General features: G+C 34.7%; 1 protein-coding gene and 1 pseudogene across 1 annotated transcript in view; one reads left to right on the forward strand and one right to left on the reverse strand.

Moving 5' to 3' along the window:
* Window positions 1–25308, reverse strand: part of LOC144975836 (ubiquitin-like modifier-activating enzyme 1) — a 54409-nt gene that overhangs the window by 11796 nt on the left and 17305 nt on the right. The window contains exons 5-17 of the mRNA XM_078920026.1: window positions 20491–20625; window positions 16406–16512; window positions 15867–15957; window positions 15335–15467; window positions 13380–13477; window positions 9944–10090; window positions 8905–9075; window positions 8014–8118; window positions 7608–7844; window positions 6498–6663; window positions 6189–6362; window positions 1506–1639; window positions 676–819 (exon numbers count right to left, since the gene is read on the reverse strand). Coding sequence (XP_078776152.1) covers window positions 676–819; window positions 1506–1639; window positions 6189–6362; window positions 6498–6663; window positions 7608–7844; window positions 8014–8118; window positions 8905–9075; window positions 9944–10090; window positions 13380–13477; window positions 15335–15467; window positions 15867–15957; window positions 16406–16512; window positions 20491–20625 — 1842 coding nt within the window. The remainder of the gene's footprint in view (window positions 1–675; window positions 820–1505; window positions 1640–6188; window positions 6363–6497; window positions 6664–7607; window positions 7845–8013; window positions 8119–8904; window positions 9076–9943; window positions 10091–13379; window positions 13478–15334; window positions 15468–15866; window positions 15958–16405; window positions 16513–20490; window positions 20626–25308) is intronic.
* On the forward strand, window positions 21872–25175 carry LOC144974975 (uncharacterized; annotated as a pseudogene).

The following is a 25308-nucleotide window of genomic DNA, read 5'->3' on the forward strand; positions in this document are numbered from 1 at the left end:
TTGGAAAATAACTCAATTTGTCACCTGATGGAGAAATATCCATTTGGGCTCTCAAATTAAAATGTCAAAATAAGCAAGCATCGAAATGATAAAAATAAAGATATATATTTCCATAAAACAGTCATAGACTAGAAGGATATTACTTGCTGTGTGTTGATGATATAAAAGACAGAAAAATGGGGAAGATTATCTAGATTTAAAATCTTTTATTTTTATGCTTTATTTCTCAATCCCAAAGGTGAAGAATTGTGTAAAAATGTATTTATCTTGAAGTGAAGGGTCACTCTCAATGTTTGTGCTCAGCAATTTATTTCTGTTTCTAAACCGTACACAGCTTGGCATGATTCTGAACCTGAAACCAGGGTTGCCAATTCAGGAGACAAAAATTTACTGAAGTTTTATGCAAACACATAGACCAACCCCTTTCTCAATCCTGAACTCCAGTAAAAAAGACAATGTACTTACTTTTTTCTGTTTAGCAGCTGATTGGAAAATATACTGAGGGCTTATAACATACTGAATTACGTAAATATACGGAGAATTGGCAACCTTGTCTAAAAGTTAAGTGGAAAAGAGGAAACTAATGATCAATGGCCAAATCCCCCCCCCCCCCCCCCCCCCCCCAAAAAAAAAAACCGAATAAATAAATAAATAAATAAATAAATGAAAAAGCACCTGATCTGGAGGAAAGTTAAACAAGAGCTGTTTGATACGGTTGGTGTAGTTCCTGGCAAACATATGACGAGCAGTAAGAACACAATCTTCAAAAGTTTTGGGACTTTCATCTAAGTACCTCTTGACTGTTTCCAAAATATCTACCTGTGATAGCATACAAAATAGAAAAGGTTAATTATATGAAAGAAACCAAGTCCAATTAAGCAAGGGCTAGATGTGAATAAAGACTAAAATGAAAGGACTAAACAATGTAGCAACAATAAATGATTCTTTTTTTTTTTTTTTGACATATTGACTTAAAACTGTTATAAAATGAACGCTCCCATGAGATTAACACAGGGGTTTTTTAATTCTGAATAGTAAATCAAAAATTTATTAAAGTTGGGAAATTTTTTTTCCACTACAATACTTTGTATAAACCTCATATAGGAATATATTTCTTTAAAAAAAGGACTGCTTTCTGTAGAGTTTTAATGAAATTGTGCCATAACTTAGGAAGAAAACAAGATCAATTAATGAAATTCCCAGTTCATCTTTTAATTCTAAATTTATTCTTGTTGTCCAAAATCCGAAAATCAAGAAAAGATCTGAATGAACCCACAAAAAGGATGAGTTCTTGTCTTTGTTACAATCTCTTTAGATGTATTTAATTGAATTTAATCGTATTAGTTACCACTTATCAGAAAATTTTGTTCCCAAGCCTCAATCTAAATCTAGCAAAAAATCTGTATCTACCGATTAAATTTGTAAAAGATTCAGTTGTTCAGTATTAATCTAAAAAAATCCTGTATTAAAATTAACTGAGAATTCCTCATTGGACCTTCACTCACGGGCTGAGATCCTTGCAGTTTCAGAGTCCTTTCTAAGAATTTAGGGTCGGTAATAAATTGACTCAAAGTCTCTGGATCATCATGAAATTCCTTCTCAAACTCTTCTCGGGCCCACTGCAAGTAAAAAGGGTAAACCATTAAGTACAGGTTTAGGGCAATAAGTGGTGGGAGTAGTAGTAGTAGTAGTAGTAGTAGTAGTTGCAGTAGGAGCAGTAGTAGTAGTGGGAGTAGTAGTAGTAGTAGTAGTAGTAGTAGTTGCAGTAGGAGCAGTAGTAGTAGTGCTAGTAGTAGTAGTAGTTGTACAGGTATGTAAATGGTTGGTGAAGAAATTGTCGGAATTTTTTTAACACGCGAAAATAGACCAACAGGACAAAAATATGGATTAATTAATAAACACAGATATGACATGTCAATTGACTAGTCAAATCCTGTCACTCTTCCCAACTCAACTATAATACAAAATAAGCAGGTCCTCATTATATGGTACCAAAGAAAATCCCAATTATTTGAGAGAGTACACACATTTCTGGGCCCTGTCTGTAGGTTATTTTAAGAAGGAACAATTCCTAACCTTTGAAAAGGAGAGAAAACAGGGAAAAGAAGGTATAGCTGTGAGAGTAAAAAAGTGATGAATGGATAGATTAAAAAGAAGAGAGAGAAGAAGAGAGGAAGAGAGAAGAGAAGAAGAAGAAGAAGAAGAAGAGAAGAAGAAAGAAGAGAGAGAAAAAAAGAGAGAAGAAAGAAGAAGAAGAAGAAGAAGAGAAAGAAGAAAAAGAAAGAAGAAGAAAAGAAGAAGAAGAAGAAGAAGAAGAAGAAAGAGGAGAAAAAGGAGAGAAGGAAGAGGAAGAGTAAAGAGACGGCAAGAGAGATGAAGGAAGAAGGAAGGAGAAAAGAGAAGAAGAAGAGAAAGAAAGAAGAAGAAGAGAAGAAAAGAAGAAAAGAGAAGAAGAAGAAGAGAGAAAGAATGAGAAGAGAAGAAATTAAACAATCACGGTCATGAGGAAAGAAAACTTCCACTGAGAGCATTAATCGTTCAAAAGAAAAATATATAATTTACTATTATTTTTTTTTGGATTGTCTTTTAGATGAAAACAAGAGAAAGCAATGGGTAGGAAAAAGAAGAAAAAAGAAGTCAGAGAAATGCGTGAGTGTCGGTAGCAAAAAGAGAGAAGAAACAGCCCAGAGTCCTACACACGCTGTGCCTGCTAGTTATTTACTGACTAGGCCTATGTTAGACGACTCGCGACCCTCTCTCTCGTCTTGGCACAGTAGGCAGGCAGCGTCTGTGACACAGTAGGCAGGCAGTGAAAACGCGACAAATAAAACATTTCTTTTCTTCTTTTTTTTTAAGTCGGCATTCGAAACAGAATAAAAACTGGTTTTTTCGATGAACGAAATATTAATTTATTATTTTATTTTTTGTTGGTTCTATTCTTTGACATGAATTTTATTTTTACTTTTAATTTCTTTTTTTTTTTTTAATATCAACACTTAACAGAATATATCGAGCAAATTTGTACTGTCGGAAATCCAGCAGCAGCAGCAGCAGTAGTAGTAGTAGTAGTAGTAGTAGTAGTAGTAGTAGTAGTAGTAGTAGTAGTAGTAGTTGTAGTAGTGTAACAGTAGTAGCAGCAGCATCTACAATCTACGAATTCCTTAAAAATTGGTGTGGTTGAGGATTCATTTGATACAACATTCTTGTATCTTGTATTTTTGCTTCTTAGTTTTGGAAAATTTTGTCATTTCAAATTTGTAAAATTCTCAATGGATGATTTAACAGTCACAATAAGCCCTCTAAGTGGGAACCACACAAACCAACAGGACAAAAATATGGATTAATTAATAAACACAGATATGACATGTCAATTGACTAGTCAAATCCTGTCACTTTTCCCAACTCAACTATAATACAAAATAAGCAGGTCCTCATTATATGGTACCAAAGAAAATCCCAATTATTTGAGAGAGTACACACATTTCCGGGCCCTGTCTGAGTTAGTTGTAAAAGAGAACAATTCCTACCTTTTTGAAGGATGTGTATCTAGTGCTTGACACAAGAAGCTGCTTTATCTTTGCTCCTGTTTGTTTGTGTTAAATATTTAAGCTGATTCTTTTGTTTATATGGATTAATTCTTATAAAAGAAGAAGAAGAAGAAGAAGAAGAAGAAGAAGAAGAAGAAGAAGAAGAAGAAGAAAGAAGAAGAAGAAGAAGAAGAAGAAGAAGAAAGAAGAAGAAGAAAAAGGGAAGAAGAAGAAGAAGAAGAAGAAGAAGAAGAAGAAGAAGAAGAAGAAGAAGAAGAAGAAGAAGAAGAAGAAGAAGAAGAAGAAGAAGAAGAAGAAGAAGAAGAAGAAGAAGAAGAAGAAGAAGAAGAAGAGGAGGAGGAGGAGGAGGAGGAAGAGCGGCCGTGTGTGAAGGAAGAAAAGAGAAAAATTTAAACAATCACGGTCATGAGGAAAGAAAACTTCCACTGAGAGCATTAATCGTTCAAAGAAAAATATATATTTCTCATTATTTTTTTTTTTCGGTTGTCTTTTAGACTGAAACAAAGAAAGCATGGGTAGGGAAAAAGACAGTCAGAGAAATGCGTGTGTGTCGGTAGCAAAATAGAGAGAAACAGCCCAGTCCTACACACGCTGTGCCTGCTAGTTATTTACTGACTAGGCCTATGTTAGACGACTCGCGACCCTCTCTCTCGTCTTGGCACAGTAGGCAGGCAGCGTCTGTGTCACAGTAGCAGCGAGTAAAACGACACAATATCATTTTTTTTTTTTTATTTTTTAATCAGATACATTTTTTTCGATAAAAACTGTTTTTTTTTCTATGATATGTGTCTATTTTTATTATTTTTTTGTTGTTTATTCTTTGACATGATTTTTTTATTACTTATTAAATTTTTTTTTTTAAATATAACATTAACAGAAAATCGAGCAAATTGTACTGTAGAGAAATCAGCAGCAGTAGTAGTAGTAGTAGTAGTAGTAGTAGTGTAAAGTAGTAGCAGCTAGCATCTACAATCTACGAATTCCTAAAATTGGTTGTAAGAGGTTTTGATACATCATTCTATACACATTTTTGTTTTGCATTTTAGTTTTGGAATTTTGTCATTTCAAAATTTTAAAATTCATGGATGATTTAACAGTCAATAAGCCTCTAAGGGACACAAACCACCAACAGCACAACAAATGGACAAAAATGCCCCCCTCAACCATACAATATCGACATGCTGACAATGATAGTCATCCGACACGCCTAAAAGAGAGCTCAATTCCATGCTACTGAGAGATATACACATTGGGTTAGGTTAAAGAGGGTAACCTTAATGTTGACTTTTGAGCATTAGGAAAGTCTTGACTGTACAGACGGATTATTTCTCTGGTGGGTTTGGACGTGGAGTAATTACTGTTTATTGGGTCAGTAATGAAAATTATAATAAACAATCTAATAATATAATATAAATATATTTAATGACCAGAAACGATTTGAGCAAAAATCAATATCTTACCCAAAAATAAATAAATTAAAAAATAAAGAAATCATTACAGACCAAGAGAATGTACAGGATACTCTTACTATTAACAATCAAATAAAAACAAAAATTGAACATCAACATGATGTAATCAATTAGTTCATTAAGATTTCAAGGAAGTAATATAAAGGATCAACAAAAATAAAACAACACAAATTATTATAAATCTATATCCTCTGATAGGACTTAAACCTACAAAAATCAAAACACACATACCTTTAAAAGACTAAATAACTATCATGGTCAATTCACCAAGCAATTTCAGACGAGAAAACATATTAAAAGATAATATAATCCTCATTTTAAAAGTAGAGCTAAAAAGATGTGTTGACAAGAAAAATTACAAATGTACTGAAGAATTAATCTTTACACTCTTGAATTGGAATATATATATAATTTCCCAAGGACTTTTAAAATCAAAACATGCTGCAATTCAAGGGTTTTAGCCTTTCTTTGAGCTAATTATAATCACATGCTTTGACCTTGATATGAGCCTAACACTCCTCTAACATGAGAAATTCATCTCGTTAGACACTCACTTAGAATTCTTAAAATAAAATCTATTGTTTTCACTATGTGATCAACATGTCAGTGTACAAAATAACTGGGGGGGAAAAATGATGGTGACAATTGTGATAAAGATGATAGATGTTTTGGTGGTGGTAATAATATACTGGTGGTGAAGTGGCAATAGTGATGGTGTTGATAGGTGATGATGATGATGATGATGATGACGACGATGGTGATGATGATGATGATGACGATGGTAATGACAATGATGTGGTAGAGGTGATATTGGTTATTTTTTTAATGATGTGGTGGTGGTCGAGGTCTTTGTGATAATAGCAATGATGTGATGATAGTGGTGGTTGTGGTATTATCATTGATGATGATGACAGTGGTAAAGGTGCTAATTTAAATCTTATAATGAAAGGAAAGTTTTCGAGTTTTTACTGGTTAAGTCCTTGTAAGGAATTAACATAACAATGGCTCAAATCTTTTTTGTTTATTTGTTTTAGAAAGTTAAATGGTGTTCATGGAGTTGTGGAAAATATACTCCATACTTTCATGTTTTGTTTTCTTAAAGTGTGCAAAATTGAATGCTTCTTGAAATATTTTTCCAAATAAATAAATAAATTTGCTTTTATTCAATCGCGAGGGGAAATTCTTGATGGTCTATTCCAAGGGAATTTCTCAATTTCATCTTTATCAGTGGGAACAAAACAGGGGAGAAAAAAATAATTTACCTGCACATTTCCTTTGGTTCCTAAAGTACCAGACTCTAACAAAGGTTTGCGATAATACACACATCTTCTGTCCATGTACATACCTTGGGGGGGAAAAGAGTGGGACAAAGGAAAATTTTTAAAAATTAAAAACGAATTTTTTTTTAAATGTCAAAGAAAAATATATTTTAAAATTATTGTTTTCGTTTTGATTTTACTTTAATGCTAATCTTACTCACGGGCATCAATATTGTCCAAGGCATTTGTGACCCCATCCAGTCCTTCAAAGAAAGAGTCACAGAAAATGTGTTCAGTCTCGGGACCAACTCTGTCTTCTCTGGCATCAATTTTCATGTGAGGATTCATGACACGAGCAGCATTGGCAGCTGTTGAAGATTTAGGTTTCTACCGGGTTGGGATTTTTTTTTAATGGGAGGGTGGGGTAGAGTGGAAGAGATAAAGTAAATATATCAACACAGTTTCTAATAAACTATACAAACAAAAATTAAGAGCTGGTGATTTCAAAAACAACAATCACATTTACTCTGATTCTATATTTTAAAAATACTAATTTGGTGCTTGCTGGAAGAGTCATTTTTCTCTTCCAGATTTAAATTGACCACTGTAAAAGATTTTTAAAAAATCAAAACACTATCTGTTTTATTCTTAATGTGGGAGAAAAAAGTAAGTCCGAAAAAAAAAAAATCAACAACAGCAGTAACAACAATGACAATGACGCTGATGATGGTAACAGTAACAAATTCATAACATATTCATTTGTTTGGGTTTGTTTTTTTTTTAATGGTTTTACAGCGCTTACAACACTTCCAGTTAGTTTCAGAAATGGAATAGTTTCTATTTTTAGAATTACAATCAAAGAAAAATAATTCTAGGTTTGCAATCAAAGTAAATAATTTTAGATTTGCAATCAAAGTAAAATAATTCTAGATTTACAATCAAAGACACCTGAGAAAAAGTAAGAAAAAAGAGACAGGTTCAAATTACAGACAACAGTAGATTCTACAAGCAATCTATCAATGTGCTTAGTTTGAGAACACCTTGAAATCCCATCCGGACAAAGACACAGGATCCCACTATAAGGAATACATTCCAATGCTCATAAAAATATAACATGTATAACAGATGATTTACAGGGAAATAAATGTCATCTCCCAAAACGAACAGCACATGAGACTTATTTCCTTCTAAGCTACGGCTCCAGATAAGGCCATCTCAAGACAAATACAGAAAGCACCATAGAAAAGGGAGATAGAAGACATAGCATGAGTGACCTCCCTGCACATAATGAGAGGTCAAAAGGCACAGTCTCCATAACTTATTTCACTCACTTCAACATCCCATGACCTGAAAAGAAACTGTCGGTTGAGATTGGACCTTTCAATTCTATCCATGTCTGTGACAAAGACTTGTCCCTTTTCTGAGGTACCCAAGCCCATCATTGACCAGTTTTTCAGCATCTCACAGCCAATAGCTCCAGCACCCACCAAAAAGTAACGCAAATCTGACAATACTTTCTGGAACTCTTGACCGAACACTGCAGACTGACCATCATAACGATTATTTTTCTGCAATAGAATGATTTGAAAAAGTAGTCAATAAAAATAGAAATTAAAAATTAGTCCTTATGTTTTCATTTGGTCAACTTCATAAAAAAGAATAAATCATTTAGTTTTATTTATTCAGACAATGAATAATATATATCTTTTATTTATGGTTAAAATATATATTACTTACAGGAGCACAACTGTCCTCATCCAACACCGACTTGTCATTAGGCAAGCATTCCAAAGCATCAAAATAGAGGTACTGCATCAGAGGCGAAAATTTTCCACTGCAAGACTAGGGGCGGGGAGAAGTGAAAAACAACATAAACAATGCAGACATCAGACCTCATCATCTTTACAATTTTCAAATAGATAGATCTGCACCATCATAAATCCAGATTTTGTTGAAATAGCTCATAGAATGTTCAAAAGATTCAACAATCATAGTTCACTGAGATTCTGATAATTGATCTGATGGAAATGAGTATGAATGGTTTTTTAAAATAATTAGTTTTTTGTTTTTAAGGGTTTTACAGCGCTTGCAACACATTTAGGTCATTTCAGCCCCAGTAAAAAGGAAGAAAATTGGATAGTAAAAACATTCTAGATGTAAAATTAAAAGGACCAGGAAAAAGTAAGACATAGAGGAAATGGTTCAAATAGGGAACAGGTGTAGATTCCAAGAGCACACTATCAGTGTACTTAAGTTTGAGATCACCTATAAGTTTCACCCATAAACCAACACAAGATCCCACTAAGAGGAATACACTCAAATGTTCACAAATCATATGTCAAAAAAAAAAAATAACAGTACATAACAGATAGATGATTTACAAGAAAAAAAATATATCATCTTCCAAAACTGTAACTATACAATCAACTGTTTCCCTCCCAGCCAAGGACTCCGGCCAGGATCAAGACAAAACTAAGTAATCTCATTCCAAGACAAAGACAGAAAGCAATAGGAAAACAGATACAGGGGTATAGAAGTCAAAGCAAGTACCTCCCTGTCCACTATGGGAACCCCACCCAGGTTTTTTAAAATAAGTCTAACTTATAATAGAGAAAACTTTCTCTCCACCTTCAAAACCTCCTGAGCTGCCACACCACCGATGAATGCCTGTATTGGACACAAGTTACCCCTGGCAGAGTATGCTAGTTCTCGGATCACGTCTTCATTAATATCCTCCACCTTTGCTTTGCTATTTGAGTTAATGTCTTTGAAGATTTCAACCAATGAGTCAGCATCTGCCTGTGAAAAAAAAAAGGTATTTGAATTGTAAATTAATAAAGCGGTACCAAATAAGACATGCCATTGGTATTAAAGCAAAAAGTTGGGTGTATATAATTTTTTAAAGTAAAAACTGCATATTGATCCATTACTTCCCTTATACCCCTTGTGAGTGGACTGATTTCTGAGACAGCATGATTGATGGGGGGTGGGGGGGGGGGGGGGATGTATTACGGCAGTTACACCTGTCTGGGCTATATGCGCCTTTCGGCCAAACGACTGGCTTCAGCCTGCTTTTCTATAAGAATGTCCTTCCTTAACCTTCAGTCATCCAAGACTTGTCGACAAGGCAGTGGTGATTTTATTTCAAAGTTTTCCTCTCCTAAACAGGTTGCCATCCAAGGCTCACGATTCCTCTCCAACCGTGGTTTTTATTCAGACAAGATGCCATCCAAGGCTTACAATTTCTGTCTGACCTTGGTTTCAATTCAGAGTTTCCTTCTCTTAGATAGAGTACAGTCCCCTATTAACGAGGTTAACCCCCCTACATTGGTAACTTTGGATGTTGTCATACGGCGTTGATTTGCTTGGTGTCAGTCCCTATCAACCCCATCCGCGTCACGGGCCAAAGCAAAGATGACAGCAATGTAGAAAGGGAAAAATTGGGATAGAAGACAGCAGAGTGACCTCTCCGACAATACTCATTTAAAAACATTTAAGTCTCAGTTAAGTCATCCATATTACTTGTGTAAACAATACAGAATCAATGAGAGAGAAAAATTCAAGAAAAAAGCTGGATTCTAAAAATTATGTCAGGATTTCTAAAGGTCCTAAAAAACTGGGGAAATTCCGGGAACAAATGGGAGTAAAAAGGTCTGAAGTTTCTCACCTTGCAACGAGGTCTTGGTAGTTCCCCAGACTTTTTGACAAATGCATGAAGTGCCTGGAATGCAATGTGTAGTAAACCTGGTCTGTCCCACTTGGCAAAGTCAGAGATCACAAAGTCAGGTTCATCTAAAGCTTGTTTGATGGATTTCTAAGGATAACATCAAAATTTCTATTTAGAAAATACATATAATCATATCTTAAAAGTAGTAGTCGTGGTAGTGGTGGTATTAGCAGCAATAGTGGTAGACTATTATTTTTTAAGAAAAAAATATATTTATATCTTACAAGTGGTAGTAGTAGTAGTAGTAGTAGTAGTAGTAGTAGTAGTAGTAGTATATAGTATAGTAGTGTAGTATAGTAGTAGTAGTAGTAGTAGTAGTAGTAGTAGTAGTAGTAGTAGTAATGTAGTAATTAGTAGTAAAAATAGTTAAACTTATTCGAAAGAAAAATAACATTTTCAATAATTCAATATCAAATCTTTTAAAAACCATATTTTCCATTTTTTTCCTCACTCACAATAGCAAAAGTTATTTTTTCGTTAAATTAACTCCATCTACCATCCTGCATTTGGATGAATGTCGTACATATTTTGTAATGTGTGGTTAAAACACCATTGAGTTAGAGAAGATCTTAATATAATCCAAAGTTAATGAAATACCAAACAAAATCTAAATAAAAAGAAATAATCTTTGTTTGTTTGGGTTTACTGCCCTTGCGACACTTTTAAGTACTTTCACTGGCAGCAAAAAAAAAAAAATTTTAAAAAGGAACAACATGGGAAGGTCCAAAAACTCAAGATCTATAATTAAAAGATCTAGGGGCAAAAAAGTATGAAAAAGGGGATTGGTTCAAGTAGGAAAAAGAGGTAGATTCCCAGAGCAAGCTATTAATGTATTTATTTTGAAATCAACCAAAAGTCCCATTAAGACACAAGCAGTCGCACCAAACGTAACAACCTCATATGTGTAAACAATATAATATGTAAAATAAACATAAGACAGAGGAAAAAATAATATCTCCCAAAACTAATAATATACAGTTAATAGTTTTCCTATTTGCCAAGGACTCCAGTCAGGGCCAGGACAAAATAAAGTAATTTTATTCTAAGACAAAGACAAAATGGAACTGGAAAAGGAAATTAGATGTAGGAGGATGGAAGACAAAGCAAACGTGACCTCCCCATCCACCATGGGAGGTCACAAGACCCTACCCACAATATTTTAAGTCAGTGGATAAATGTTTAAATCTTAACTCTTTCGATTTCTTGCATTTTTAGAGAAAGTTGAGTGTCAGTGGAATTTCTGTCCTCAACTTCCATTTTCTAAACAAACAAACATGTTCGGTATCATCGTATTTGAAATGAACCCGTTTTAGTTTTGGCTAAATCGTTGACCTTGAAACAACCTTGACCTAATTTGTTACTATTTTTAGAAGAAAAAATTCAAAAGTCATCTTGTGCATAATACCCTTATAAGGCGGAAAATGCAATCATTTGAAAATCAAAATTTTATTCGTAGCATCAAAGCAGAACTACTTATACATGTTTTGAGAAATGTTCACGACAAATGGACAACAATTGAGTCATTTTTATAATAAAATCATATGTCGCAAGGGAAATGCATATTACAAATTGATTACCATATGTAAACATTAAAAGAACAAAACAAATGTAGTCATATTTAGCATCAATTTGTTGATAATGATTTAAATATTATGATAAAAATAACGGTTTACATAATTGTAACATGGACTTTATCCAGTAATGACTTCATTGCGATTCTTTTTTCTTTTTTATTGAGTCGACAAATACAAATGAAGATTATTTCTCATATTTTACAGAGAACATTAATTAATTTTCATGTTTAATATTAATATAAGTATTTTAATTGGAAATATTATCTAAATATATCCTGGTTTGATATTTATAGGTATTCGGAGAAGTCAATGGAAAAATGGTATATTGGTTGCGAATGGAGTAATAGATCTGATGCATCATCATACACAAAACAACTTATAGAAAATACAAAAAAAGGACATTTTATCTTCATTTCAAATTTTTTAAATTATAAAATATGAAATTTTATTTAAAGAAAGAGTGGAAAGCAAAGGATTTATGACTAATAGTAAAGATTGCATTTGAAATGTGAAAAAAAAAAAAAAATACAATTCTTCCGTCAGGGGATGATCTTTCAAGAGACAACTTCTTTGATCATTAAAACAAATGTTTTAGGCATTTTCTAAATTGGTTGTTTGACGTTTTCTAATCTATATTATCTAGCACAATTTCCACATTTACTACTAAGAATTGGGACAACAATATGATCCTCATCTGATTTTTTTTTCTTTTTTGAGGAACAGGGGTACTAACATTTTATCATTTAAATTAGCTAACTCTTTAAACAATTCAATTATAAAGTCAAATATGAATTAACCTTAGCCACATCAACAAAATTGTACGTTAGGGTATTCCAAAATTTTGTTGTTCTTAAAACATTATATTTTGAAATCATCTGATCTGATCTATCAACCCCACCATACTTTTTTTTATTATCACTAATTGATAATGATAATGGCTGAACATATCTAAATTGCCATTCACTTTTGTTCTACGCTTACAAAAAACCCTGTCTGTAACTTTAGAGTGCATACTTATAATAATATTAACCACCTAATTATCTTTCCACTGAATAAAACCTACATTTCCCTGCCTAACACCTCATGACCCCCCCCCCCCCCCCCCCCCCAATCATTTGTCTTATTAAAATTCTTCTTTCAACTCAGCAGGAAATTTTTTTCCTAATAGTTATAATAGTGCCACAAGCAGCAATACCTACTTTCAGCAAATCAAAAATGTCTAAAAAGTGTAGAAATGATCGACAAACAATCTATATCCCTGTCTAAACAGCCCTCTACATAAATCATAACTGCATCATAACCTAATCCATTAGCAGTATTCTCCCTCTTCCCTAAATTAAACCCAAAATTGTATGTACACCCAGAATAGAATCAGATCATTTCCAAATTTTCATTCCCCACTAAAACTATGCCTCCCCTTATTTGCTACCATCCTTTCATCTATACTGATCTGCTCATGTGGCTGCCAGAGTTTCATACATTTCATTCTAATAAAGGCAACTAAAAATCTAACTTTTGTAATTTTATCTGTCCTGTCTTCTGTATCAGAGATAAAAAAAAATATGAGTCAAGAAAATAACTTGAAATGTCTTAAAATGCATAACAGGAGTTGTATTGGTGATGTCATGTGCCATCAAACAAATTCGTTTGATTTTCAGTTAAGTGATTTCGAGATCGTTAATAGATTCCTAATGCAAAATAAAAACTTGGAATTAGAACATAGTATTCGAGCTTTTTGGGGAGAGAAAAAAAAAAGAGAAACAAAATCTATTTTTTAAAAAGCACATCAACAGTATACTTACAAAGTTAAAAGCTTTAGGCATTTTGACTTGAGTTGCAACACCACCACGTACATACTTGGAGAGACCCCTTGTGTCACCAATGCTGAATGTGTATGGACCTGAGTTGGGTGTCAAGAGAAACAAGAAAATGAATTATAATTGAATTTCATAAAATACATGAAACCCATTTCTATTGGCAATAGAAAAAATAAAATGAGGGGCCATCATAATTCCAAGACTGAATAAACTGTAATTCAGCAACTGAAAAAATGGAATTTCACAACCACAGCATTTTGCGTTGTAAACAAAATTCCTTACCAAAAACACAAATTTAATAATCTATCATTGACATCTCAACTTTATGAAAAATTGAATGAATAAACGGATTATAGTTGGCATTTTATAGAATCTCACAAAGATCTAATCAAGTTTTTTTTTTAATTGCTATCAACTTCACACTTTCTGCTAATCATTTGAGATGTCATACCTACAATCAGGGTCCCATCAAATCCTTGAAATTTTTGTCCAAGAGCTCAAAAAAATTTTCAAGACCTACTTCTGTGTGGAGGAAAATGAATTCGCAGCGTTTCAAAAACTGGCCCCTAAAGAGCTGAATTTAGCAAATAATTCATCAAATATCCACTTAAATGAGTAATTAGCCTTTTATAATTCGTAAGTAAAGACTTGAATTTGACAATAAACTCTCACCTTAGAATACTTAGATAAACTACAAGCAGCATTATCAATACTAATGTTATTTTTAATGACACTGAGTCTTATAAAGTTGAATATGGTAATCTTGTCATTCTTGTTTTTGACCTCATGTAGCAATAAATGTTTTTAGCCTTCATATGGGGGAGGCCATTGTCGATTGATTTTAATTGTAGCTTTTCTTATTATACACTGAACAGTAAGCCTCCTTCACTTTGTCATTGTGCTGTCATTGCATTGCAGCCATTTTGATAAACAAGATTCTGTGAGCCAAGACTCTTGAAGAGTAACACTTGAGTCTGAGCTCAGCAACTTCCTAATAATGAGTAACAAATCTAATCTTGATACTAATCTAGTCTACACTCCTACTGGAGCACATGAAGTCAGAGACACAAAATGTCAATAGCACTCTAAGCATAAGATCATAAAATTCAAACAGAAAATTTTTAATTCCGAAGGATCTGAATTTATGTGCACATATTGGCAGGTCTGATAACCTAACACAACTGTGGGTTTGATTTAACATTGTTGTAATTGACAATATTTTTCATTGATTTAGATTCATTAGAGTATTTCCATTACAATTACAACAATGAGAGGAGAGGCCATAACAATTTGGGTCAGGAGACCTGCAAATTAGTCCATGTCAATCTGAATTCATGAACCTTTGACAATAACAAGCATTGTCAACAATTTCAAACACATTCACAATGATCTTCAACTGTACAGACTGGTAGCAATCGAAATTCGAGTTTTGGGAAAGCGAAAGTGAAAATAACAACATTCCAACAAATTGATTTCTTGTAGTATTCTCCCTTGGAATCATGCCACGTAGTGGACAAGAAAACATAATTACAATTTCACAATGCGAGATACCTTTATTCCCTACAAGCCCCCTTCGCCTAGCGACATTTTATAAAAGTATTAGGTAGTGGAAAAAAAAGATTTTAAAAACTCATGGACTGTTGAAATGGTTTGATTGCAAAAATCAAGCATTTGTCACAATTTTTCCCCGGCCTGGTTGCAAAATTCAAGACCCTTTTTTCCTGACCGCATTTTCCCGAATTTTTCTCCAAAATAAAATGATTTGGTATGGACTCTGTATAATAAAAGCCAAAAATGTCTTACTTGTGATGTTACACATGCTCAAAGCATGTCCTAAATGACCCCAAATTCGTAATGAAATTGACCAAAATGCTTTCTGATACACAAGCAAACCAAAACATTATGATAAAAATTAAGTTTAAAAACACTCATTTCTTTACCTAAAACTTTGATTTTCATTGGTTCACAACCATTGAGTTCAGTCATGCCCTGGACTTCAGAGAATGTCACATAATCTCCATCATTCAAGCCATGTCGGGTCTCATCTAATCCTGCTACAACACCAAGTTCACTCTACAAAGGGGTATAAGACCAAATAAAAAATGATATGAAGGCAAACATGAAAGGGAAGAGGGGCATAAAAATTGTTTTGTTTTTTTTTTTTCATGCATAATAACATTTGTTTTCATCCATCTTTAAAAAAAGCTATGAAGATTTTTTCCAAAAGCAAAGATGTGAGTTTGTACAGGCGTGCATGAGAGTTTACACAATTTCAAATTAAGTATAATGAAAAGTAAACCTCTATGGGTATTTTCAGATGAATAGCCAAAATATCTGATCGTAACAATAAAACGTATTATGATTAATAAATCATGAATAAATGAAGGCCTGTGTTTGAAATATAACAGTAATCTTTTAATTACACACAAAAAGTAATAATTCCCAGGCTTCTATGAGACGATGTCTGCTTACCTGTTCAATATCAGCCACCATGCAAGACAAGGCTTGTTCTCCATCTACATCGGTTACTACAAAATTTTCACCAAAATCACAAAACACTTGACTGAAATAAAAAAAATACAGAATACTATAGACTAATGATTGATTCTTGGAGATTTTTTAACAGTTTAAATTTTGTAATTTGACATTTGACTATCAGTCCTAGAACCAAAAAAATTGATAACATGGTATAAAAATGTGATCAATATCAAAGCCAATAACTGAGTTAAAAAAATAATGATCATATTACGATGAAAAATCATACTTTAACACTTTTCATCTTACAAAATGTTTGTGATTATACAAACAGATTAGGAGAGTGACAAGAATAATGGGCTAACTTGGCAGTCAAAGACAAGGCTTTAACAGATTCTTAACCCCACATGATGCAATTTCAGATTTTGAGAATTAAGTTAAGAATACCACAGGGAAGTGTCTATAAGAACAATCACAAAATAATGCTCCATTCTGTCCAAATAGTGGTACCTAGGAAAGACAGATGAATAGCTTACCCAAATAGACCAAAAGTGCAAGCTGAAATGAATCTGATTTTGTTGCTGTGGCAAAATTCTCCCAATCGAACTTGATCATCATGACTACTGTCAGTAAGTACTATCACCTGAAGAAGAGTAAAGAAAATAAATAAAATCAAAACATCAAGGTCATAATAAGCAGGGATGCCGCCTGGGAAATTTTTTAAAGCCTGAAAAATTGCCGGAATGTGTGAGTACAACTTCAAAGTGTCGAAGTGGAATACTGTTATAGTATAGCACATTGCATTTGAGAGTAAATAACACACAAAAAGTTAGCAAAAATAAATGATTTTTGGGACATATTGCTTAAGACAGTGCTGATGGTGCCAAAAACTGAAAAGGGAGGAAAATTTTGAATGATTGCCTTTCAGCCCCATTGTTTTTACAGCAACCCCCCCCCCCCCCCCCCCCCCCCACACACACACACACATTTTTAGAGCAATTGAGATGATAAACTATCATTGATACTCTAGCTAACTTCTTGAGAGTAGGAAACTGCTATTTGTTCCACCACACATAAAATCTCTCACTGCCAGTACATTTGATCGAGGGAAATATAACTTTTTAAAAAAGAAGAAATTCCTCCTCTGACTAAAAAATCGTGGATTTCCGCGGATCCGAGGAAAACCATCAGCATTGTTAGAACTATTATAAAATTAAAGCTCCGATTGAACTGAATACACAGGATTTCAAATTTTTAAAATTCATCCATAATTTCAAAAGTTATGATTTTTTTTTCTGTCACAATGCTTCATATATGAATTTATTTCTATAAGTTGCCCCTCATCTTGGTTGAATTTTAATGAAATTGTGCCATAACTTTGGCATCAATCAAGATAAATCAATGAAACTTGGCATTCCTGTACAATTTTAAAATTAAGTCCATTTTTGTAGTCAAATATGCGCTATCTTGATAAATTTAGGATATATTTTAAAGTAATGATCACTGATATAGCAAAAAATAACGACAAAGAGAGAGAGAGAGAGAGAGAGAGAGAGAGAGAGAGAGAGAGAGAGAGAGAGAGAGAGAATAGAAATATAAAGCGGTGCAGATAGAAGGAAATATAGTAGACTCCGCTTAATTGCACACCCTCTGGAGTTTGGGTTAGTGTGTCGATTAAGCGGAGTGAGCGATTAAGCGGAGAAGGGAAAAATAGCATCTAACACCAGCTTTCATCTGCCATCCATGTAGGAAATTCCCCTCTGTGCTTTCTATGGGCTTGGACCGTCACGTTCAAGACATAGCCTCATTAGAAGGTTTTTTTATATGTATTTTTTTGTTCTTTCTTTATTGGTTCTTTTGGGGATTTTATTGTTTGTAAGAATTTGCAATTGTGAAGTGTTCATTGCATTCTATTCTGTGCAAGCTGTTTATAAACTCTTGACTAAATCTCGCCACTGTTAGTAGATCAACTGTCAAGCATTCTTCTTGGATGAAGCAGTGTAGTTTGTCCACTATGTCATGCTTTTCAGTGTTTGTCAGGGGTGGTGTGTCACATTCCAATGACTGATCCTCATCTTCATTATCCAGGCATTGTCTTCTGTGTGGCTAACGAAGTAGAGTAGATCCTGAGATGCCAGTTCACCGCCGATGGGTATATTGTTCTACAATCAAGATGGAATCAAGGTGTAGCTATTAAGTGACGCGATTATTCTTTAAAAATTCAGTTTTTCGAGAATGTGTAGCATATAGATAGTATGCAGATGACGTCACTCAGGCCTTTGTTATTGTTTTTGCCATCCGCGTTTGTGAGTTGTTCTCACTAAACTGTATTATCCAGACTATAAAAGCTCATGATTACACAGAGTTTGTGTGTTGGTCCGTTATACTTCCGGATGGCAATGTTGTGAACTCCTTGGCCAAGCGCATACTATCTATAAGTGGAGTGTGCGATTAAACGGAGTGAACTGTACCACAAAATTTTTTTTTGTTTGTTTGTTGCTTTAGGTCTCTTCCAACACAATTGAGGTTATATGAGAGACCGCTGAAACAAAAAAACAAGCAATCTAACAAAAATAGTACAAATATAAATCAAAATCATAACCTAAAGATATCATAAGCTAAATTATAAATAACCAAGAACAAACAGGCAGAAGATTTACAGAAAAAAAAATATCCCCTGTCAAAAATACAATCACAAACCAAAGAAGCAGGATAGGCTAGTAAAGAGAAGAAGAAACGACATCACTATCGGATCGTACACCCATGCGAACATCATAGGTATATGATTCAAGGGTGATGCTCCCATCCAACCACCCGCTACCACAAAATTAAAACAGTGTAGAAAAAGACGGAGAATTAAAACAGTGTAGAAAAAGACGGAGAGAGAGAGAGAGAGAGAGAGAGAGAGAGAGAGAGAGAGAGAGAGAGAGAGAGAGAGAGAGAGAGAGAGAGAGAGAGAGAGAGAGAGATATAGAAAGAAATAGAAATAGAGAAAGAAAGTTAAAATATCATAGGGAGAAATTTCAGAAGAGACTGCAAAGTTAATACAAAATAATAATATACCCATATAAGGATAAGTCCAATTTCTTAGAAATTGAGCGAGTCCATTTTGTTGTATAGAATATCCTTAGACAATTACTGATTTCCTTATTTTCTATAATTTATTTCAAATGTCATTTAACAATATGAATAGTGTAACATAAAAACATATTTATATATTGTGTAGCTTCATATCTTTTTATGTTTTTATTACAACAACCAGACGATGTCTTAGGTATCCTATCACCCCCTGCCAGTAATGGGCTTGTCAGGGCAACCAATTGTCTTCTGATGGGTAGCCAAGCAATATGTGTCAAGGTCATTTACGGTTGTGGTGGAAGGGGGGAACTATGGTCTTTATTCTTGCTGGTAGATGGGTTGAGGTTTCGATGATGTCCAATGGAAAAAGTGCTAAATTAATAAAGTGCGTTTGTTTTATGTTCCGACTTGCACCGGACCATCACAACTAGTGAAGCCGGAGGATCAGTTCAATTACTAAAAAGCCGGAAAAGTGGCATCCTTGAATAAGAGCTTTCACTAACAATGGATTAAAACAGGGCTGTCAGCTGCTGAAACCTGAAGCACCCCTTTTTACCGATTAATCAAATATGGATAAATTAACTTTCATTGGTTTTGTGGAAGATTTTAAGCTAAAATCAATGGTTAAAACACATCAGAGGACATAAAATAATAAAAAAAAAATTTTAATATTATGAACTGATATCTCTGAGCCAAACTAAAAAAATATGGTTCATAGAGGTGCATGGTACATGCACAATGTAGCACAGATATATATCGACAACAAAAATTTATTTAAGTCTGTTTATTTTGCAATACAAAATTTGTATATAAAGATGTATAATATCAATGTTCTATAGACCAAAAGACGCTTAAATATGCTTATATAAATTTTAACTATCAAAATAAAAGCTTGTTTTATTTATCAAGAAGAGAGCTTATTGGCCAATCACGTCCTAAACAATATGCAGGCCACTAGTCAAAACCAGGAAGGCTGTTTTATGAGATAGTGACATTCCTCCATTTGAGACAGAGAACCATGACAACAATCATCTATGAAATCATTTTGACATCATATTAAAGTCTGATTCCTATGATTAAAATAAGGAAACTATCCTATAAACACAAGCTGCATCAAGCAAACTGACAAATGCAGGAATCAAGACCATGTCAAACACAATGCTTTTATCAATATTTTACTGCCGTCCCAGCAATGCAGCTATATCCATCCTGCACTGTAAGTTGGTTCAAGTCATCTACATGGAATTTACAATTGAAAAAATTAAGATATTGAATGAATGCATTTACTACCAGAATCAGTCCCTTGATTGATGACCAAATAATAACCACAAAGACTCATCTACATGGGACTGGCATCTCATTTCAATCATGCAAAGAAACCATTGAGCCCTAAAAAATAGTGTGTACAGGTGTATTGTCCACATAATAGTGTTTACCATGTTGGATACAACCAAGGGACATTATCTTTGTCAAACACATTCACCTAATTAAACCAAACTTTATTTAAATAATTACAATGACAAAGGTGTCTTATCATCATTACCTGAAATTTTTGTATAAAATCTGTAGTCAAAGGTTCGGCACTGAATGTAACTGGTACATAGCTGTTTAACTCAGCCAACCGTGGACAAGTAACTTCAGCTCGGTTTTGGCCAATGTTGTCTTCTCTGAGAAAAAACTGATGAATAGAAGGAAGAGGGAGAGAGGTTTAAAGATTCAAACAGGAACATCAAAGTTAAAACTAAAAAAAACAATAAAAGCTCATAATTATCATGTTTATGATTGAGCAAAAGCATGTCACTTCATTTTTTAGGAGTAAGAGTGAATATGAAAGAAAATATGAGGTGTTGCCAAAATATTCAAAAATTATGATTAAAAATAAAGCATTCTTTAAAAATCACTGAAAAAAATGAAGATAACAACAGCATATTTGTACAGCATTCTTTGCAGGCCTAAAAGCTATTCACAACGAACACTATCAAAATTCTTGATAGTGGTGGTTACACAATAAAGATTCATTAGTTGCCATCTGAAATATATTTTTTGAAATAGGCAAGTTTTGCGATTTTTTTTTAAAGCTGTCCTGTAAGGCTCAGAGAGAGAGAACTCCAAACATCGGTCTGTATGTTTTTAAAAAAATGATAAATCACCAAATGTTTTTAACATATTTCACATACAGAAAACATATTTTGGCAGGTTGATCATAGAGAGGGGTTTGGGGTATATATAAATTAAGGATTACTTTTAGATAAACAGGTGCCGATGGATTTTGGATTGTAGAAAAAAAAAAAGCATAGCACCCCCATTTTTTTTTATCTCCTCCAGGTTGAGATATAGTTTTTTAAGCAGTCTTAACATTTTTGTATCATGTTGGTATATAGCCAAATTCCATTAAGGGGGTACGCGCTGGTCGAGAGGACGGTTTTACTATGAATTCCACTAAAATTATCGAAAATGAGATTAGGGCACTTTCAGGTAATTCAACCTTTCTTTAACACACTGAAAACATTCAAAAGGCTAAATTTTTACAAAAAAGTGCTTTAAATAATTTTTTTGTGACGCAACTATCGTCTAAACGCAAAGTTTTTCCGTCATTTTCGTCAGAATCAACGTTCGATAGTCCTTAGTAACCCGCACTGAACCCCGGCTTATTTGGTATTAGCAGAAATGTCAGGGAAAGGGCATTTCCGTTCTTTCACATTCTTTCACGTATGTGTCACAGGTCGGCGGGGAAATCGAGAAATTCCAAGCCTATTTTCCTTTCTTTGATTGGCTGAAGAGACGTCTAGGAGTTATTTTTAGTAATTACCGTCATGGAAAATTTTAGCTCACATTCCAAGACCAATCGTAACCCGGTTTTCAGTCACGTGACATAACAACGGGTACATTTCCGGAGCATTCGACTACGTTTACTTACGCTTCGATTCGAACTGATTTTTGATCATTTCATGACAAACTTCACTCCATTTACTTATTTGCAAAGTTTTATCATCATTTTCCAAAGAACCAAGAATTGGTAGATAATCATTTCGACGCCTGGATACCGCTTTAGCCAGTAAGTATGTCTATTTATTTATTACTAGTGGAATCAGATTGACCGGTTACAGTCTCAAAGTGTGCATTCCATTCTAAAATGTAAACATTGACGATAGTAAAAGAGAATGCTGCTCGTAAATAATTCTAAAGGCTAATTTTTGTTTTAATTTTATTTTTAATACGATTATTAAGAACCATACTGTTTTCTTTGATTTACATTAGACTAGTGAAGATCATTGAGCTTGAATAAGGAGATAACTAAACGCCGATCTATAGTAGATCTTAGACAGACAGATAGACGTCGAAAGCTAACTTAGACTTGGATTACCATTGACGTCAGTGAGTTAGAACTTAGAGATTATCTAGATTGTGCTTATTTTTTTTTATAACCATCATTCTACAAGAGTCTGTGTGTGTGTGTGGGGGGGGGGGGTGCTTTCAATGCTCTGAGGTATGGTTCTCGTCTCTTGACCTAAAGGCGTTTCTTTCTTTCTGATCTATAGTTTCTGCCTTTTCACCTTTCAGTGTAGGGCCACTTTAAAGTGAAATTACTCTAGACCAAGGCATTAGCCAAGCAGGTGGTCAGCCCACTGTGACTTTTTGTTACCTTATTGTGGTAGGAATTCATTTTGCCCAGAAAGCGGCCTTTCTGCCTGCTCTTTTAATTTCTTTAATGTTTTTTTTTTTTCTTTGATCCAAAGCAATACCAGATCTGTGCTTAACTATGATTGGTAGCCAGAATTCTTATGTGTGGGTATCTTTTGTGCTTTTCAAGGCAAAACTTTGGGCTGATTCCAACACTGCTTAGCAGTAGGGGGTGCAATAAAAATGTTATAATAAAATTATTTTTTTAAAACCCCTTTATTCATCCCATAGTGGAAATTATTCTCCAGGGTCTATTCCAAGGGTAGATTGGAATAACCAAGGCGTCAACCGCAGTGCTGCGCCGCAAATTGAGCTAGGGCGAGATGGCTTGCTCAAGTCCACACAGCACAGAGGCTGGTGATCGAACTCGGTACCTTTCCGGTACGAAGCAAAGACCGTAACGCTGAGCTAAGCTAACCCCCGATTTATTTATTTTATATATATATATTTTTTTTTTTTTTTTTGTTTTTTTTTTTTTGTTTAATTTATTATGGTATATTTATATTTATTTATTTTCACAGTTTGTCATGCCTAGAGCCAAGGTTTCCACCTTCAATGCTTCCATTAGCAGCATGAAAAGGAAGTCACGGAAAGATGTTTTGAAGAAGGCAAGGGATGCGAAGAAGCAGAGATTTTTTAATGAACCAGAGCCAGCATCCACATCTTCTGTGACATCTTCGCCCCACGCAGCGACTTCACCTTTATTTCCATCATATTTTTCTTCGCCGCAACCAACAGCTTCAGCTTCTGCTTCTTCATCATCAGCTCGTAAGTTGGATTTCTTTGCCTCTACGTCTGAGCCTGCATCTTCGTCTTCATTGGAATGTTCGACCATCGTGCAGCTGATTGTATTCCAGGATCTTGTTGATTGTCTTCTCTGCCCTTTTTGTTTCCAGTCTACGTTGGAGGTTTCACGTGATTCTTCTGTTGGTCTTGCCATTCGTCTACATTTGTCTTGTAAATCATGTTCAAAAGTTATATCGTCCTTTTATACATCTCGTAAAAAAGATAACTATTTTGAAGTTAATCGTCGTGGAGTCGCTTCATCCTTGGCTAATGGAAGTGGACAGGCTGGCTTAGCCTCATTTTGCGGCATGATGGATATGCCTGTACTACATCATAAGACCTTTCTTCGCCACCAGAAGGCCATCCACCGCCAGTTCGCCATTATTCGTCTCGTCTCCGTTCTGAAGCTGTTGATGTTGTTCGTCGAGCGTATCCTGAGCAGGCAGGGCAACCAATTGTTGATGTTGATGTTTCGTATGATGGTAGTTGGCACACGAGGGGACATAAATCAATGTTAGGGATAGGATGTGTGATAGAGAACAGAACAGGACTTGTAGTGGACCATGAGGTTCTTTCTAAGTATTGCCATAAGTGTGTGACAGTAGGAGACAAGCTGAAGGGGGATAGTGATAGGTATGCAGAATTCTTGAGTGGCCATAAGGAGGAGTGTGATAGGAACCATGTAGGATCATCAGGTAGTATGGAACAGGTAGCGGCTGTGAATATGTGGAGTAGATCTGTAGAGCGGAATGGACTTAGATATAGAACAATGATTAGTGACGGGGACAGCAACACCATCAAGCAGCTAAACAATTCGGGACCGTATGAGGGGATGACAATTGAGAAGAGGGAGTGTGTAAATCATGTAGCGAAGAGACTAGGAACAGCATTGCGGAAGACTGTGGACAACAAGAAGAAGGTAAAGGTAACGTTAGGAGGGAATGGAAAAGGAAAATTGACAAAGGCAAAGATCGCCAGACTTCAGAAATATTACACGCGGGCCATTAGATCAAACAGTACTGTGGACGACATGCGACGCGCAATTTGGGCTTCTTTTTATCACTGCACCTCAACCAATAAACAGCCACGCCATGAGTACTGCCCAGAAGGAATTGATTCTTGGTGCTTCTACATGAAAGCCAAGGCTAATGGTCTGCCAGCACCTGACCACGACAGACATATGACCACATTTATTCTACCGACTGTAGCAGAACACATCCATGACGTTTATGTTAGATTGACTGATGATGATTTGTTGGGGAGATGTTTATTTGGAATGACTCAGAATGTAAATGAAAGCATCCATGCTTTGATTTGGTCTAGGTGTCCAAAACATGTGTTTGTAGGGAGACAGCGTTTGGAAATTTCATGTGGGATTGGAGTAGGAGAATTCAACAAGGGAGCAAAGGCATCGCAGGATTTCATTTCGGCAATAGGACAGTGTGGGACGACATTTTGTGGAGCATGCGACTAAAAGGGACAATGTTAGGATAAAGAATGCAGACAGAGCAGGTGAATTTGTCTTTAAAAGGAAAAGGGAGATGAGGAGGTTAGCACAGACAAGGGAGGAAGAACGTTTACATCAACTGGAAGGCGGTGAGCAGTATGCTGCAGGCGGCTTCTGATTGCGGAGTCCCAGACGACACGTGACATTGGATGGATTACCTCAAACGGATAAGTACCATTTTTATAAATTCATAACTAATTGTATCTTTTTTCCACAGGAGAATGATTCTTGGGTCTAAAACAACACAGTTTAGGGGGTTCATGACACTATATTTTGTATAATCTACGAGAATGTTCGTTTTTTCCCATTTTCTCAAAATGTCATTTTCTTAGGGGTGGGATAGCAGGGAACAAGATTTCTCAAAAACTGTCTATTCAATTTCTTTTT

The sequence above is a fragment of the Berghia stephanieae genome, chromosome 6 (assembly GCF_034508935.2).
Source record: "Berghia stephanieae isolate SIO BIC M18660-M18661 chromosome 6, UCSD_Bste_1.3, whole genome shotgun sequence".
In the NCBI taxonomy this organism is placed as follows: Eukaryota; Metazoa; Mollusca; class Gastropoda; order Nudibranchia; family Aeolidiidae; genus Berghia; species Berghia stephanieae.